This window comes from Glycine soja, chromosome 11 (assembly GCF_004193775.1).
Source record: "Glycine soja cultivar W05 chromosome 11, ASM419377v2, whole genome shotgun sequence".
NCBI classification, from domain to species: Eukaryota; Viridiplantae; Streptophyta; class Magnoliopsida; order Fabales; family Fabaceae; genus Glycine; species Glycine soja.
Window position 1 is genome coordinate 10,074,842 of NC_041012.1, and position 18,256 is coordinate 10,093,097.

General features: G+C 31.8%; 1 protein-coding gene across 3 annotated transcripts; it reads right to left on the bottom strand.

The window, feature by feature from the left end:
• Positions 1–2,168: 2,168 nt before the first annotated feature.
• Positions 2,169–9,041, bottom strand: LOC114376681. 3 transcript variants are annotated; one of them, XM_028334907.1, is made up of 13 exons: positions 8,830–9,041; positions 7,681–8,186; positions 6,529–6,731; positions 6,251–6,448; positions 5,959–6,030; positions 5,415–5,510; positions 5,088–5,167; positions 4,840–4,918; positions 4,415–4,625; positions 4,116–4,312; positions 3,672–3,771; positions 3,408–3,497; positions 2,169–3,288 (listed from the first exon to the last, which is right to left on the bottom strand). In XM_028334907.1, the coding sequence occupies exons 1-13, from the start codon at positions 8,874–8,876 to the stop codon at positions 2,555–2,557; spliced, it is 2,613 nt and encodes an 870-aa protein (XP_028190708.1). In that variant the 5' UTR covers positions 8,877–9,041; the 3' UTR covers positions 2,169–2,554. The 3 variants fall into 3 exon arrangements, with proteins under 3 accessions (XP_028190708.1, XP_028190709.1, XP_028190710.1); XM_028334908.1 differs by lacking the exon at positions 8,830–9,041 and adding an exon at positions 8,383–8,756; XM_028334909.1 differs by lacking the exon at positions 8,830–9,041 and adding an exon at positions 8,257–8,341.
• Positions 9,042–18,256: the final 9,215 nt, after the last annotated feature.

The following is an 18,256-nucleotide window of genomic DNA, read 5'->3' on the forward strand; positions in this document are numbered from 1 at the left end:
GGATCTAATTCTCAACATTTAACAAATTTAAGAATAAAAATAAATATTTATCCAAAAAATATAAATACCCCAAAATATATTAATAAAATAAAATATATCCAAATAGGGTAAAATATGTTTTTTCCTGTAAAAATATTTAAAATTCATTTTTAATTCTTACAAAAAATTTGTCTTATTTTTTATTCTTACAAAATTAAAATATATGATTTTTTGGACCAGAGTTGTGTTTAAATTTTAAAATATAGTTCTTAAGATTAAAAATCATCACAAATCATAAAAAAATCAAAACACAATTTGTTTTGGTGGTTAAAAATGACAACAAATTGAAGGAGGAAAAAAAAAACCACCTCCTACCCAAAATGCAAAAGCAGTGCAAAAACCATGGAAAAAAAGAGTTAAACAGAAAACACTCGTAAAAAAACCAACTATGATAAGACCGAACTGATCCAAACCCCCCACACCCCACCTACTGTCCCCTTTTTCTTTTCTGCACTTACAAGAGGAAGTGGAAACCGAAAGATTTAATTTTTAAGGAACCCCTTTTGTCGTGTTTTGAGCTCAAATTGCCAGCTTTTATTTTATTAGTTTTGTAGAGAGGTGAGAGGAATCCGGAAGGGTGAGGCTTGAGGTGGCGATGCGGTTTTTCCAATATGTGGAGTGTGAACTTCTTGCTAGCAGGAACATATGTTATTTGTCTAGAATTCTTGATGCATTATGTGGTTAAGGGGCCGCAGAACTCGCTAGTGGTGGGGGGTGAGGGGTGAAAGAGAAAAAAAAGAAGTCAGAGAAACACATGTCTAATTTTTAGTTGAGACATCAGACACCTAGTTTTGATAAAATCGAACCTAACAAAAAATTTTACAAGACTAAAAATGAAGTTTGAGTACTATATTAACTTCAATGGATCATTTTACATGATACTTATAATCTAAACCATTCTTACCACGGATTAGGTTTTGCTACCCAAGAAACTTCTGTCAATACAGATTACAGAATGCAGCAACCTGGAGGAGATACCCCAAGACCCAGAAGAAATGCAAGCTTCAGAAAATGCAGTGACAGATGAGATTGATTCTTTCTCTATGGGTTCGATTGTTGTCAAGGAAGATAATCTTGAATACCCTGATTGTGGTAAAGCAACTGATGCTTGTAGCTCAGAATTAGTAAGCCAGGCTACTTGTGTTAAGCACGACAACAATTCAGTGTCATCATTTCCAAATCATGAGAGTTGTATTTCAAACTGATAGTATTGAAGACCACCCAAATAATGTAAGCAGTTTCTCAAATACTGAAACATCATTTAAGGATCCAGAGTCATACTTTGATGCTTTGGTAACTATCAACACTTGTACAATTGAAGAATCAGAAATAGAAGGGGAAAACTGTTGTCAGAAGGATGCTGGTGTGGTGGATGTTGATCCATCACTGGTATCAAAGAGCCCCATTGATGACTTTCAGGAACATTCTGTTCCAAATTCTTGAAGATGGAGGGAATACTAGAAGCCTGACCCTTGAAGAGGTAACAGATACTATACTTTTTTGCAGCTCTATCATCCATGATCTTGCACATCAGGCTACAACGACAGCAATGGAAAATGAACACTCAGAACCATTGGAAGGTTCTGAGCCAACGGTGACTATATTGGCGAAAACCAATTCCGATACCAAGGACTCTCAGCAGCCGAACTGCTGGCAAGGGTGCATGAAACCCCAGAAGGAAGCAAGGCTGAGAATGATGAAAATATTGATCAGTTTGACACCCAATGTTGGACTTCCTAACAAAGTAGACAACATGAAGCCCCTTCCAAATAAGCTTGAATCAAAGTGTAATTGCATCATAATGTGAGAGTACAAATTTCAGATTGCACTCATAATTTGTGTCAGCATTCTTCTCTAGAAGTTGGCCTATATATATACACCAGAGTAAGGCTTAGTCAAATGCTTGCGCGTTTATGGATGTTTGGGATAATAGCCAATTGCTATATGTTGGTTCCAATATATATTGTAAGATATGGCACTTTGTGTTTGACATAATTGTAAAGTTATTTTTCTCCCCTCCTTTTTTTTTTTTGGCAGGACATTAATTTGAGGCATTTGGAGGATTGTGCTCCTCCAGTTGCCCCATTTTTGTTATTTGATTTCCATCTCAATGAAGTGATCCATCAATGGAAGTGTGAAGTAGAACTCATTCATATTCGTTTTAAAAAGAAAACACAGATCATGCCATACTATTATTACATATCAATATGGCTACTAAATGTTGATATAATTAACGAAAACAGCTACACTGAGTAGTGACTTGTATCATCAATTCTCTCCCCACTCGGTTCTTTTCTTTTCTATAAATGAATAGAAAGGTCACCTTACTGCAGCTGACTTCCAATTTTCAATTCTGGTTATCACTGAGTATCATTTAATGACACAACACCGAAGACTTGAAAGATATTCATCAACTATTCTTTCTACATTTGAATATCTATTACTTGAACCTTTATAAGAGTATAAGACGAAGCATATTATATTGTACTGTTTATTTTAAAAGGAAAAAAATGTATCAATCTTGAATATTGAAATAAACTGTGTAATGCTCATCTCTGAATGAGAGTAATGGCTGCAAAAGAAAATTCCTGTTCGTGCCTTTAGCCACAAAACTGATAGGATTGTATTGGCTCAATCCTTGCAGAGCAACAAAGCTTGTTGCTTTGTTAAAAGTAGCATCAGAATCAGATTTGCAACTGAGCTTGACTCCTGAACTAGGGCTCATACCACTGTACACATAACAGCCTTTGTTGCTCTGGGATTCTAAAGATACAGTTTCATTTCGTCCATCCAATCCTGGTACCAAAAGGAAAACAGAAGATGGCCCGCCATGAGAAGAATCTGCAATGAGAAGAGGTTTGCCTGCTCCTTGGTGAATCACATTCATTCCAGGAAAATCAAATGGTTCTAACATCACTGATCTATCATTAGCATCTGCTAATGTTGAAAATTTTGAGGAAGAATCTTTTAGGACAATCCTAAAGGTTGCCTGAAGAGTCAAATCAGTGCCATATTCAGGCAATTTTTGCATTGAAACTGATTTGTTTGAATTTGTCAAGACAAAAGTTGATCCTTCAAAGTCTCGGAAAAAAGAAACTAGTTGACTATTGTAACTGGCAGGAATAGGAGTAATCCAGTCTGCATTGTTAGCCCCAGCTTTAAGGTCCCAATCACCACCGGTTGTATGACCAGCAAGAAGATAAGGACCATAAAGAATTGCTTGAACAGATGCATATTCAGGCCTGTCATCTGAATTTAGTTAAAAAAAACTATCAGTAACAAACAATTTTTTTGTTAGAAATAAATGCTCTGACAGAAGAATACTAGTAAATAGTAATCAATACTTGTGGATTATCTTGTGAAGCTACCTTTTATGGCCTCTGTCCTTACGGTAAGGGGCAGCTGAAGGGTCAGCTTGTCACTACCACTCCATTGCCTTGTGACTGACAAATACTTTCCTAGAGGTCACAAAATAAAGCATTACTTCAATGTTGAAAGTGTTAATGTTTTTTGTTAAAAAATAAACAAATATATATTATTTGCTGAAAAGAGTGTCTTTATTTTTTGGTGGCTAACCAGATAAATGGCAGACCTTTTGGATGATAAAAAATGAAGTAAAGTTAGATTGACACCTGGATTTGGCAGGGATAAAGTTTGACCATTTAATATCCCCTTGGCGCCATCCAGAAGAGTCCAACTTGGTAGTCGAAAGTTCAATGTAGACAAAGTATTCTGCAGAAGTAAAGATTTGAAAACTTAGGATGTAGAAGAAAAATGCAGAGGATCTTACATTTCATATCCTGTTGGTTTCTACTCAAATAAGGTTTAAAATTTGGCATTGTAAGTCACGCAGATTCATCACACTTCATTAGAAAATATTGTACCCTATCCATTATCCTTTAGCTGATTTGTCGCAATTCAAAGTTAAAAACAAATCCAAGCCATTAGTGCAGAAGGGTTTAGAACAAAAACAGACCAACTCTTGCCCAGATTATGAGGATGCTTACTCTAAAAGGTATCTAAGATGAATATTTAGCTAAATGAGATGCCATTGCCCATAACAATGTCACAGTTACCTCAACAGGAGAAAACGTAAATGTCACACGTAGGTAAGGATCCGATGAAGCAACTGGAACAACTGTCTGATTGAGCAAAATTTTGCCTGATTTCCAATTAAATGAGCTTGGTATGTACTGAATGATGTAAAGTGTGGGATCTTTTCCTTCCTCCTCAAAATAGATAGAATCCCCCAGCTTTGAGAATGATTCAATTCCTAATAAACAGAAAAAGAAATTGAGACTAAATGATTGATAAAAGTATGGTGTAGTTGAAAAAGAATGCAGTTTCGGAAGTATATAACAAAACAATTGTATACCTGTTCCATAGCAACACCAGAAAGAGTCAAATTGTGTTCCCCAACTATGTCCAGTTCTAGCCTTTGAAACCGCAAAGCCTAGTGGAAGCATATAAATCATCACTCCAGGATCTGTTCCTCTTTGAATGCTGAGCACACCATTGGTTAAGGCGCGCTCGTAATAGTCTGCATAAGAGACTTCTTTGGTCCATCTAAACAGGTGGCGCGAAACCTGAAATCATTTTATTTTTGTGTGCTAAGATAATGGAAACAATCACAAACACATACAGATGTAAATGAAGAACATGCAGCGATGAATTACTGTGTGATAATCAGTTTTCTCTCTTCTGACAGTTAAAATATTTATGAAAAAACTTCATATACACATTTTTAACTTCCTAAGCATTACATGACGAGCTAATAAAATGACGAATAACTGGTTGTACCTTCAACATATTATAAGTTGTGCATGATTCTTCATTCTCTGTCGTTCTTAAGTTGTCTGCTATTCTCTTTGGATCACTCCTATGCAAAAATTGAAGAAAAAGAGTTAAGAAAGAAATTTAGAATTGGTTATCAACTAATAAAGGAACAGAACATTTCTATTTGATGTCCCTTGTAGCAAACAATTATTCAACAGATAATTTCAAATGCAAATGAAAAAACTAAAACTAAAAATGCAAAATCTTAATACCAGAACTCGCTGACTGATGTCCCTCCAGTTGCATAGCTGTGAGAAGAGTTTACGAGGTCCATAAAGAATGTCCCAATTTGCTAAAACACCAATAAACACGAACAAATCTCAGAAATTTGAAAGGCATGACAAATATTAAGTTGTGCTGGGCTTAATGATTACTTCCAATACAAATATACAAAACAAATATTATGAGTAGACATGTAATTTGAAGCTTGAATGACGGATATACTGCATATTAGTCCAATAAATAGAAAATAAATACAATTCCATTCAAACTTAATGAAACATACATCAGTAATGTACAATGTGAGGGAAGCAACTTACCTTATACAGTGGATCGCCTGTGATTTCATACCGCATTTGAGATCCAACAACAACTGGGATATGTGTATTGGCATGAAAATTAGCTATGTCATTAGCCTACATGAGAAAAGAGAATTTTAAAATTAACTCTTGGACCTTGACTTAAAATTAGATAAGATTTCTACAATAGAATAAAAGACCCTAAGTTCAACATTCAAATATCTGATTGTTTCATTTGGAGGTCAGCACAACATTATAAATAACATTCGAGAAGAATAAACTCGTTTTTTAGTGCATAAAAAGAGGAAAATTGATATATTTTCCTCATTACATGATATGTTTTTCATAAAAAAAACTTGAGGATTTACAAAGCAGCAACCTTACTGTTTCACTAGGGCTTGCCCTCAAAAAAATTAAAATTGAAAGAAGGAAAAGAATTAAACTTTACATGGAAACTTTCGAGGTATATACTGTATGCACTTTTACAGAGGTCATGACTGTATAGTACTATGCGGACTTGAGGACTAAATCACAATTATGTCATATAGAATACTGTTATCATTACCTGCATTGCAAGCAACCCTAAAAAGCATGGCTTGTCAAAAAGGTGAGCCAACACTAGGTGCTTAGAATCTCCCTGCATAGAAAAACATAACAACTTTGATTCCAAAGTGAAGTGTGCTATAATAATGAAAACTATTACAGGTAAGCCAATTCTTGTAAAATATCTAAACTATGGACTATAATCCATTTATGTTAACCATTATGCTTAAATAAACAAGTCTACAATTCAAGAACATCATACAAGCAAACAAAGCAATAAGAGTAAAAGAAATTACACAAACTAGTTAACTTACCGTTATGCTGTATAATCTGTAAAGGACATCATTCATCCCTCCAGTTTCCTCATTCAGTGATTCATAATGCCTATTTACAGTGTACTTTGTTATTACATTCTGCACTCTGTTGTAGAAGTAATCAACCATCCATGTTACCATTTTTAGAGCTTGAGGGTTTCCAGCAAAAGTATGTTGATCCAAGAGGCCAGCCAAGATCTGTCAAAGCTGAATAGTTGAAATTCCACAACATAAGGTCGAAAGCACTTGCGTAATCAAAATCCACTTTTTGATTGTACCTTGTGAATGGTATAATAGGGGGCCCAAACAGGTTGGACAGTTTCAAATCGATCAAAAAACTCAGACGGAAATGCAGATAGATACCCGGTTCCAATTTTCTCCTGACAGGCAGACAGACCAGCAACAAGAGATGACATTTTCTGCTTCAGGGTATCATTCTGTGTGCTGGCCCACATTAGAGCTGATGCACTCAAGTAATGCCCTTCACGGTGTCAAAAACAAAAAATCATAAATTAACTTTGAAAAGTGAATTGCAAGGGCTCAAATTTGCAGGCAGGGGTAGTGTGCTTGGTAAGATACAAGACCACCAAACATTGCATTTGTGTGTCAACATATCAGTGTTGATGGGTATTTCTAAAGTTAGAAACAAACCTCAAACAAAGTAAATACAATCAGTATTTGAAAATACAACCTTTAGAGTAAACATTACATATAGAAAGGCAACCTTTACAATAAAATGTGTGTTGCTATTTGAAGATAGCAAAACATTAACTATGAAATATTGTCTGCATACTATTGCAATTTTTATTCAAACAAATAGTTCAATCTTCTCTCAGCTCTGAGTATTAAAATAGCAAGCAAAAACCCACTAAAGGTAACTATTCAGGTTCCCCGACAGAGATTAGTTGTCAGTAAAACTGGTGGATACTCTGCACCAATGTCATGGTGATAAAAAAAATAACAAGCAAAAAAGTGGAAAAGGCTTTACAAGAAAAAGAGACTAGAATTATACCCTTTTGAATGTTTGAATGAAAACAACCAATTACAAAGTTATTACTTATTACTCTTTAATTGCATTTTAGGCCCTTCCTCTTTAGGAATTTGATTCAGTAGTCAGTTTTTTCACGCACTTCACACAGTCAGTGCATTCTTAACTGTTGGATGAAAATCAGATGGCTCAAATATTGAATTTGTGTTTTAAGTCTGATTTACCAAGATAAAACATGAGTCATCAGATCCTTATCCAATGGTTTTGAGTTGTTGAATGTTTGAATGCATAGAAAAGAGAATATAGAGAATCTGGATCCTCCTCCTTATAAGAATTCATTAGCAACTTAGAGGTGAGTATAAACAAATACCATTAACTAGGGACACAATTTAGATATGGCAAAGAAAAAAAAAGGTAAGATGATTAATAAAAATAAACTAACCAACAAAATGACCCCTGAGTTCAACTTCTGGACCTTCCCACCCTCCATAAGGAGTCCCAGGTGTGGATAGACCAGCTGTCTTCCTGAAGCTCCAAATCAAGCTGTCCACATCCAACATCAACAGATACTCCAAATTTGTTTGCTGTGCTCTAGCATGGATTGAATCCTTATGCAACCTCACATCCTGAAGAGGCACTTCTTTGAGAAATCCTTCACCAGACTTGAACACACCCATGTTCTTAATCTTCCTATACATCACCCCCCAGTCATGTTGGTTCTGTTCCGACAAGAACTTCCGAGGCAGCAAATCCGCCCAAACCGTTTCATCCGTTGGTGTCAAATGGTAGTGATCCATCACCTCTGCCTTCCATGTTGCATTCTTGGACATCAACAGCTCATACCTGAATGTATGAGATTGTGTTGGAATGTTTGTGCACTCTTTAGCAGCAACACAACCACACAACAGAATGGCCACAAACACAAATACAAAAGCCTCCATCCTCCTCCTGAGAAATTCAAAGTCAAACCAACAAAATTAAAGAACATTAAACCAAGCAAAAAGAATAAAAAAATTACCAGCAGAGAACCTCAATTCATGCTAAAAAGTCTAAAACCAATAGTAGGACTTGGAAATAGCCCAGAAGTTAACAATTAATAAGTTGAACAAATTGAATTAAGAAAACAAATAAAGAGGGGAGTTACATTGGATTTCTTAAATGAAGAGAAACTGAAGAGTGAAGACTATAAATTCAGTAAGTAAGAGAGTGGGGGAACATAAATAGAGAGAGAAAGAGAAAGAGAGAGGCAGAGGAAGACAAAGAAGGGAAATAGTTAAGACAGCATAGACGTGTGAGTGAGAATATATATATAGGCACTACAAAACAAAGCAGGTTGGAGTGCAGTGCAACAAAGTCATGCTGAAACTCATCTCGTGAAAGGTAAGGCTTGGATTTGGAAACAGTGAAAGTTATCTCAATTCATAAACACTATCCGGAGTTCAAGCGGAAGAGAGAGAGAGAGAGAAAGGTTGGAATGAATAATGAACACTAGTACTACAAAAACATGTTTGTCTTAACCAGCAACTAGGGACAAACATAGAAAGAGAGAGAAAGAGAGAACACAGCACATAATAAATAGTGAGTGACTCACGGATGAACAATGGACAACACGGGCATCGAAGTTGCAAAAATGGACATGGGAGTATGGGAATGAGTGTTGTTGTCCTGAAAAGGTTGAAGGCGGAGTTAGTTGATAAGTCACGATTTGGTGTTGTTCGTAGTTCCTTGTGTGCAGTGCAGTTATCTTTTTTTTATACTATTGTTATATGTGGAGACTTTACATTGCATCCCGTGACCAAAGATGCAGTGAAAATAAACCGATGAGTTTATCTGAATTTATAGTATGTATGGTCCTTCTTCCTTCAACCTATTAGCTTTCCCATTCCATCACACAACCGCCAGTACCATGAGTAAACAGTGACAGAAACGGTCGACCCTGTTTATGAAAGAGATAAACCATTAAAATGGATGGAACCGATACCATGTTTTCCATAATTTTAAATTGTAAAAGCAATAAAAAGTGATAAATAAAAAATTGTTGGTTAGTAGTACAATTTTTAAAAAAAGCTCAGGAACTTTTTTTTGAGAGGGAAAAGTTAACAAACTTTATGTTAACTCTGTAATTCAATATAAGATTATTTTAATTTAACTAATTCACATCTCCTAATAAGGTTGATTAATTTAGTTAAGCTAAAATATGTTTTTTTCCGTAAATATGAACATGTTTCATTCCTCTAAAATTTTTAGTATATATTTTTTTTTACAAAATTTTTTATCCAAAAAAGGTTCGAACACACGAACCTACATGTAAGATTTTTTATATTGGTTACATGCACACTGATTTAAACAAAAACATCACATTTACATCAGTTATATGTATAATTCGTATAAAAAATTATCATCTTAGGTTCAGTTTTACTCAAACCTACGTTTGGATAAAAAAATGATTCAATTTTGTGAGGTTGAAAAATAGACTAAAAATTGTTATATATATTCCAAAAAATTGTTATTATTAAGATGTTGTCTCAGGTAATGTTAATGATTTAAATTGATACTTATAATTTGATTAATTTCATATTAAATTATTTTCAAATTTTAATTCCAAGTATATTTGCATCATGATATCTTTCCTTTCTAACTTGAATTATTTCCAAAATTTTATTAAGTCATTTACCTACATAAATTTCATTTTTAGATTTATTATGTTTAATTCTATTTTAAATTAAATTAGTTACAAAAAAAAGTTGTTCATTAAATATTTTTTCATGAATAAATTTCATAAGAAATGAAACTTTATTAAAATACATAAATAATTATTCATTTTGTGATTAAATTTCAATCAAATATTTATTGAGGATTATATTTTCATAAGTGAGAAAATCTTGTATAGTTTTCATTTGTTAGGTGTAAATTTGGTATGAAAAAAAATTATTAAATATTTTTGTATAATTATTTTATATTAATTTATTAATTACCTTTTCCTGAATAAATTTCATAAGAAATGAAATTTTATTAAAAATAAATAAATAAATATTTTTTCCATGACTAAATTTCAACCAAATATTAATGTAGGGATATGTTTTTTTCAATGATAAAATTTGTATAATTTTCATTTGTAAGGTTTAAATTTTAGTATGGTAAAAAAATGTTATTAAATAGTTTTCTATAATAATTCATTAAATATTTTTTGTGAATAAGTGACCTAACAAATAAAACTTTATTAAAGTAAATAAATAAATACATATTTTTCCAAGATTAAATTTCAACCAAATATTGAGGGATATATTTTATCAATGATAAAATCTTATATAATTTTTATTTGCAAGATCTAAATTTAGTACGGTAAAAAATGTTATTTAAATTTTTTGAATAATTATTTTATAATAACTCATTAAATATTTTTCATGAATAAATGTCATAAAATAATTTTTTATTAAAATATATAAATAAATATTTTTTCTGTGATTAAATTCCAACCAAATATTCATGGAGGAATATATTTTTTTAATGATAAAATCTTATATAATTTTTATTTGTAAGGTCTAAATTTTAGTAGTAAAAACTGTTATTAAATGCAAGGTTGGAGCTCCTTATGTTAAACATCAAATATAATAATTATTTAAAAGTATTTGCTAACATATATATCATTGTGTTTTAGGATGTGTATATTCTTGTTTTTTATTTAATTTTGTTAGAATGAAAATAAATAAAAAATACTAAATCACAAACACTAAAAAATAGTATTTAATCGTAAAAATAAACATAACTTTGGTATTTTATGATTTCATGTTTTAATTTTAACTATTAATAATAAAATTGAATTATCACTTTTCTTTAGAATAATTATTAACTCATTATTATCATAATTATTATTGTCTCTATCATCATTAATATAATTGTTATTGTTATCATGTCATCATTAATATAATTGTTGTTGTTATCATGTTGTCAAAATCTCTCTTGAAACTAAAATAAAGAATATAATAAATTCAATCTTACACATGAGTGTTTGTCTCTGTCACATTATTAAAATATTGTAAATTAATTTTACAAAATTAGTTTTAATTCTTGATTAAAAAATAATTTTAATATAATTTAAGTCGGAAATAATAGGATTTAAATGTAGATATTTTTATTTTGAAAGTAAGTTCGTTATATAAAATTTATTATTACATTTTCATCATCTAAACTTATTTCAACTTAGTGTATGAGGAGTGCGCATCTGGTTTCCTTCAAGAATGCATATCTTAATAGTTTTTTAGGTTTAATTTTTTTTTCATGAAATTTAGTGTTTTTTTTTAAAAATTATTGTAATTTTTTTCATTAGTCATTATAAAATGTATTTTTTAATTTTTCGTCTTTAAAACATTTTAGATAATATCTTTTACCGTTCAAAACATTTTTTAATATTTAAAGTGGTATTTAAAGCGTTTTAAGATGAAAAATAAAAAATATTTTTTTTTTGTAAGGACTATAAAAAAAATACAACTACAAAAATGAAAAAAATGCCAACGGAAAAATATTTTAATTTTTTTAAAAAAAATAAATTCGTCAAAAAGACAGAAGCAATAATCTGCTTCCGTTGGTTCGATTAAGTGCATAAAAAAAACACAAACAAGCAACCATTAAAATCAATTCAAGAACTAAAATAAAATTTCTAAAGTGAGACCAAATATATAAACATTTATCATTAAGCTATTGATCCCAGTACAAGTGGAGTTCCTCGACCGGAAACTGAACACGTACTTAATGCGCGTTTGATTCTAGAGTTACATCACCAACCACAAGCTGGCCTGTGCTAGGGGAGCATTTCTCATGTGGAGAATAAATTGGAAAATTAACCCAAGAGTGCCCAATTCAGTGAGGTCCACACAAAAGCAAAAAGGAAAAAGACCTTTCCCACATAAATTTTTAGTCCTTCAAAAAGTTGGACTTGTTTTTTGTATTCCATCCACTCAGAATTCAGTGTATGTTTGGTTATTTGTTATAAAATTTCTTTTGAGGTAAAAATAATTTTATCAACGGATTAATTTTTTAGTTTTTATATTTATTTTACTTTTATTTATTAGATTTGTACTTGAATATGTATTGTATTATTTTTAACTGTAAATCAAATATGTATTAAATTATTAGTAAGATCATAATTTAGAGAGCTCAAGTTATAAAATTTATTTTTGTTTGTTTGTCAGATAGGGTCGAAGCTATTTTGGCTAAATTGGGCTACGTACAGCTAATGAGGTTAAATTTCAATTATGGTTCATTACTTAGGACTTCTGGGGTAGGTATTTCTTATTAACTAATACGTACTCCTACGCAAGAACTCCGAAATAATGTACGCTACAACTCATAGTAAGTAAATGGAGTATTTGGTGCAAAGCAACCTTTTCTTGTTCGTAAATAAATTTCCAAGAAAATGATGAAACTAAGGGAATATGACTTAAGACTTTGGTTTCTTGCTAAGACACCGGAAAACTGATGGAATGCTTGACTCAGACCTAACGTACAAGGATTAAAGGTGTGTAAAAACTAATTCAATAAAAAAATCAAATTGAACCGGTTACGAAGTGTTTTAATCGGTTCAATTTTATATTTAAATAGTTAAATTAATTTAAAAACTGATTCAAAATTAAACTAATTTTAAAAACTTATTTTGAACTATAATCAATTTTAATTTGATTCTAAGAACCAAACCTGTCTTGAATTAGTTTTTAAACTACTTTTTCCAAATAAAAAAATATTTAAATGAAAACCAATTCAATTAATCGAAGTGATTTTTGTATAAACAATTCGGTTTAGATTCGGTTACAATTTAATTCAATTTAAACCAATTTTTTTACACATCCCTAACAAGGACATACATACCTTTTGCGTGAGGCCAAATAAGGAATTGCCTCCATAAATTAACCTCCTTTCATTCCTTTCATACTACAAAAAACAGACGTTTAATTGTGCAATTTCTTATCTTGAACTAAATGGTTGGTCCTTTTATCACTCTTCAAAAATGGAAAATTCAATTGATAAAGTAAGAAAGTTGGTTATTGAATCAATTAGTAAATTAGAGACTGATTTAAAATAGTTTGCTAATATTTAACATACGATATGTGTTCGATTTTTCAGCTATCAATTCAACAATTAGTTTTTAGACCGATTTAGCCAATATTTTTAGTGACCAGTTTAGCAACTGATATTAGTGACTGATTTATCAATTGAATTTAGAAACTGACATAGTGATCATTTTTTTTAATCAGCAAATAATGATATAGTGATCGATTGTTTTAGTATAAGTATAGTGATTGATTTAGTAATAATCACTAGTCAGTCTGAATCTCTAGCAGTACAACTATAAGCTTTGGAACTTCAATTATTATTAATAAAGTTTGCCCATGATGATCCGTGCATGAACTATCACTATGGTCACTTTTGGCAGAACAAACCTCACAACCATCAAATTCAAGTTTTAAGAAAGACCTCCAAATATGGTTCAATTATAATCATCATATGCAAATTAGCAATAAAATGCTCATTTACTAAGTCATAAGCAAAACAAATTGCTTAACTCATTCGCGGATTGTATCACATTTAGCCAGAATCACTTTTTCAATTTCAAACGGACACGATTCCTTGTTAAGAAAAATGAGATCAGAGGCTTAGGAGCCTTGGCTTCAGCCAGGTGTTTGATGGAAGCAATGGGGTACAACTACGTAGAAGCCTTATCCCAAACCCATATATCTATTGAAATTAGAGAACAAAAATAAATCACGGGTAGGACTCTTTGTATTGCTTTCACATAATTAATATCTTGACATTGATATGCAAGTGGGTTAGTACTGAGTCATAATGTGTTGATGGTTTGTGAGCAAATACCCTACATCATTAATTAATTAATTAATTAACCTTACACTATCTACCATTTAGCAAATTCTCCTGACACTACACCAGTCCATAACCAATACAAACTTTGTCATTTCCTAGTTCTAATTACTTTGAGAGTCCTAGTCTTACTTGATTACTCAACCTTTTGTCTGCATACAAGTGTTGTATTGCTTTAGCTCATGGCCTGAGCAGAACAGTTAAAAAATATGAGAAGATTCTATTATAACAATTAAGAGTTTGAGAAATTGAATTTGAATAACAAATTATAAAAGGACTAATACTAAGATCGCAAATTTATATATAGGACAAAAAATATGATTAAGTATAATTTGTATTATTCCCTAATCATATAGTTAAAAAATATACAGACACTTGAGATATTATACAATCCATTTATTAAGGAGATTACAGACAGACACAGAGTAACATCTAAGATAAATACGCAATCCATTTATTAGGAGATTATTACAGAAACCAGGTATGGAGATTATAAAAGACTAAAAAGCTATCTAATTCCTGCTGCACCACAAAAGTCATTATCTACATTGTCATCATCTTCGTATTTAATGAGTCCAAGACATCATGCCTATGTTGTAGATATGAACTATGCTAGAAAAGGATGTAGTGTGCGCAACTTCATTCAGCATTCACAAATATATTTTAAAAAAATCAGCTTGTGAGTTATACTATTTTCTTGGGAGAAAAAAAATCGTGTCCTGATGATATTTTCATGAATTCCCTCATGTTGATCGTATTGGAGTGTCCAATTAATTTAACTGTGAATTCAGTATTACATTACAGTACAATAATTGGAACCACTCTCTTGGTCAACAAATTTCAGCCACTCTCTAGCAATAGATGATTGCACGCTGACCAAACATTCCCATTGTAATCCACAGGAGGAACAGAACTCACATTGCCAGAGCGGTAACGTCTATCACAAATTTGAAAGTAATTAATTCGATCAAATTCAAATTATTACCATGATCAAAGCTTTTTTTTTTTGTACCGGAGTCAAACCCAGTCCCTTATGGTCCATGATCAAAGCATAGTCTAACAATTTCAATCTCCTAATCATGATGCACTTAGTCTAACAATAAAATTTAGCTTATTATCAACTTCATATATAAAGCTTTTTTCCAAAAACTTCATATATGAAGCAAAATAAACATCCTTCTTTATTTTTTTTTTGACAGCTTAAACATCCTTCTTAAAACGAGCAAGGGATAATAAGACAAATTATTTTATGGACAGAATCAAACAAATCCAAACAGAGGGGGCATATAGAGCAGGAATAGAACCACCAAAACACTCCATCACTTAATTTGCTCTCCCCACTTTTTTATCTTTCTCAAGTGACAAGAGGGTTAATTGATTAAAATGTATATAAAATTGTGGCGCAAACAAATATTCTGAACCACTACTTTGTGGAGGCATGATCGACGCCCCATTGGCTTAATGGCATAAATTACATCATTTTCTTCTTGACTTTCTTTGTCTTTCCATCACTCTTTCAGAATTTGATGAAAGAGACTCCGAATCATAACTAACTGTTATCAGACTCATGAACTGATTCAAAATGTTGTTGAGTGAAAATAAGGCGTGGTACATTCTTAGAATATTCTTAATGGTATTCAGTACTCAGTATTGTGACGTCCTCTACCTTTCACATATATGTACTCATAAAAGGAATAAGAAATTAGAATTAATTAAAAGTTTTTAAAACACATTTAAATAAAAATCTTTCAAAAAGGTAAAAGATTCACATTCACTTTTCTAACATCATAATAAAACTTGCTCAAATAAATAATAAATCATCTCGGCTCAAAACAAGGTCGTCCAAGACTTCATACAATTAATATAGAAACCTATACTCCAATGTCACATTCGATGTGTTCTTGTGTTCTCTAGCATGAGGTTCTTCATAGTCATCCACCTAATCATCTGTTCTCACGAACACAAGATTCGAGATCATCACAAAATCTAAACACAAATAACACACAGAGAGTGTGTTATTACATTCCTAGCTAATAGAGAGAAACAAGACAACATATAGATATACATATCATATGAACAAAATATAATTTACTTAAACATAGTTCACGTCATTCCATCACTTTGTCGCGTAACATCACATTACAACACAACATGTCTCATTCATTTTCACATCATTCATGTACTCAAGAATCAAAACACAATATCACTAAATCAATCAATATCGATCAATACACAAGCGTTATACAATAGATACACTAAGACTCAATCCTATATGTAATGTGATACCATGTCAGTGAAAAATTTTGTCGGGCGCCTAGGAGTACATGATAAGACAAATCACGCACTAGTAAATCAGGTCACTCTCACTAGGTAGAATCATAGGGAGACCAATTGGAGTTACGTTGTTTTGCGAGAATACTCCAACCATGTGGGATCGACACAAGCTTAAAGGAGCATTCAAACTGAGTGTATTTACCCCCAAGGCCTACACTCCGAAGAGTCCGTCAGGGCCTCTCCCTCCTGATTCAGGTCCAACCTAGAAAATATTTTAGCATACAGACTCTATCTATGAATTGTACAAAACACACGACTCCTCAATTGTTTTTAAAATAATTTTATCTCGTTGTGTTTGTGATTAAACTAGTCGGGTCTCACAGTGGATCCCATCACAATACTCGTCACGCAAAAACTCGTTGCCCTTAAAGGGTTTACAATTGTATGGTTGCACAATTTATAGTTCACAACTCAATACACACATCTCAATATATATGTATTTCACCATTCATCACAGATTCAATTTGTCACTTACTCACAATTTGAATCACAATTTTATAATCTCAATGTAACAGTTTATACAAAATGTTTCTCACAACATGTGGAGTAAAACCCCCCAAACAATTCCACACAATCATATTAAAATCAATGAATCAAATCATAGGTCAAAAATATGAAAACACCAAGAGCACTCAAGTTTATCAACCAATTCGCATTAGGACATCAATTGGTCCATCAACACAACAATATCGTATTTATAATTGTAAAGGAAAATTATAATTCAATAAACATCTCAAAATAAACCACAATTTGATCCTCTAATGATTCCTACACATGTTCATTCTAACCCGAATTGTGATAAACTCATCCTTTACCTCTAAGCAGGCTCACATATGTATTCTGATAGTGATAGCGACATCACTATCAATTTCTTGAGATTTCTCGAACTTTTCCTCTGATTTGCTCTAATAGGGTTTCCCAATGTTAGAGAGGAGAAGAGATTAAAATCTTCATTGTGTACTGTCTTCTTGCAATTCACTTTTCTCTCTCTATGAGTATTATTTAGCAAATTCCAACGGTGAAGGTGTGCGTAATTAAACTGCTAACCAGGTGTCTAAATTTCACGACGATCCAACGGTTAACGAGTCCGAAATCGTAGTTTTACTGAACAGGTTTTGAGTCTCTGCGGGAAAAGAGAAAATTACAATGCAAAGGACATTTCTCCTATCTCTGACATTTTTTTGCAATTTCCAACGATGATAATGCTTAGAAATGAGTTGGAACTTGGTTCTGAAATATCTTGACAATCCAACAGTTAATGATTCTGAGATCGTTGTTTTACTAAGACAAGTTTGAGTGTATGTGGGGAAAAAATAAGGTTTTAGGAGGAGAAAAAAATGAATTTAAGAGGAAGAGGAGATATCATCAGTCTGAAAATTGACCTAACATGTTATTTTATAAAAAGAAACTCTATTTTATTTCCTATCAAATGAATAAATTTAATATTTTTTTCTTCAAATTATTATTTTAATACAGTTATTTCTCCTTATTTATTAAATTATAAAAATTTCATCATTTTTTAAAATTCTATTTTTTTAATTAAAAAAACCTTTTAATTTATTTACGAAAAATGATATGTTACATGTATGACTATGAGGTCCAAATGTTCCATGGATGTGAACTGTGAAGAAATATAGATGTTTTATGTATTCAGAATTATTTCTATTGAAAACGTCAACAATGTGTTGGAGATGAGATTGTTGATTTTGAGCGAACTTTGGTTGATAGTAATCGAAATGTAATTTTAAGTGGATTAAAATTTGAGCTTTTCTTGCCACAATGGATCTCTTCATGTCACATTATGCTCATGTGAA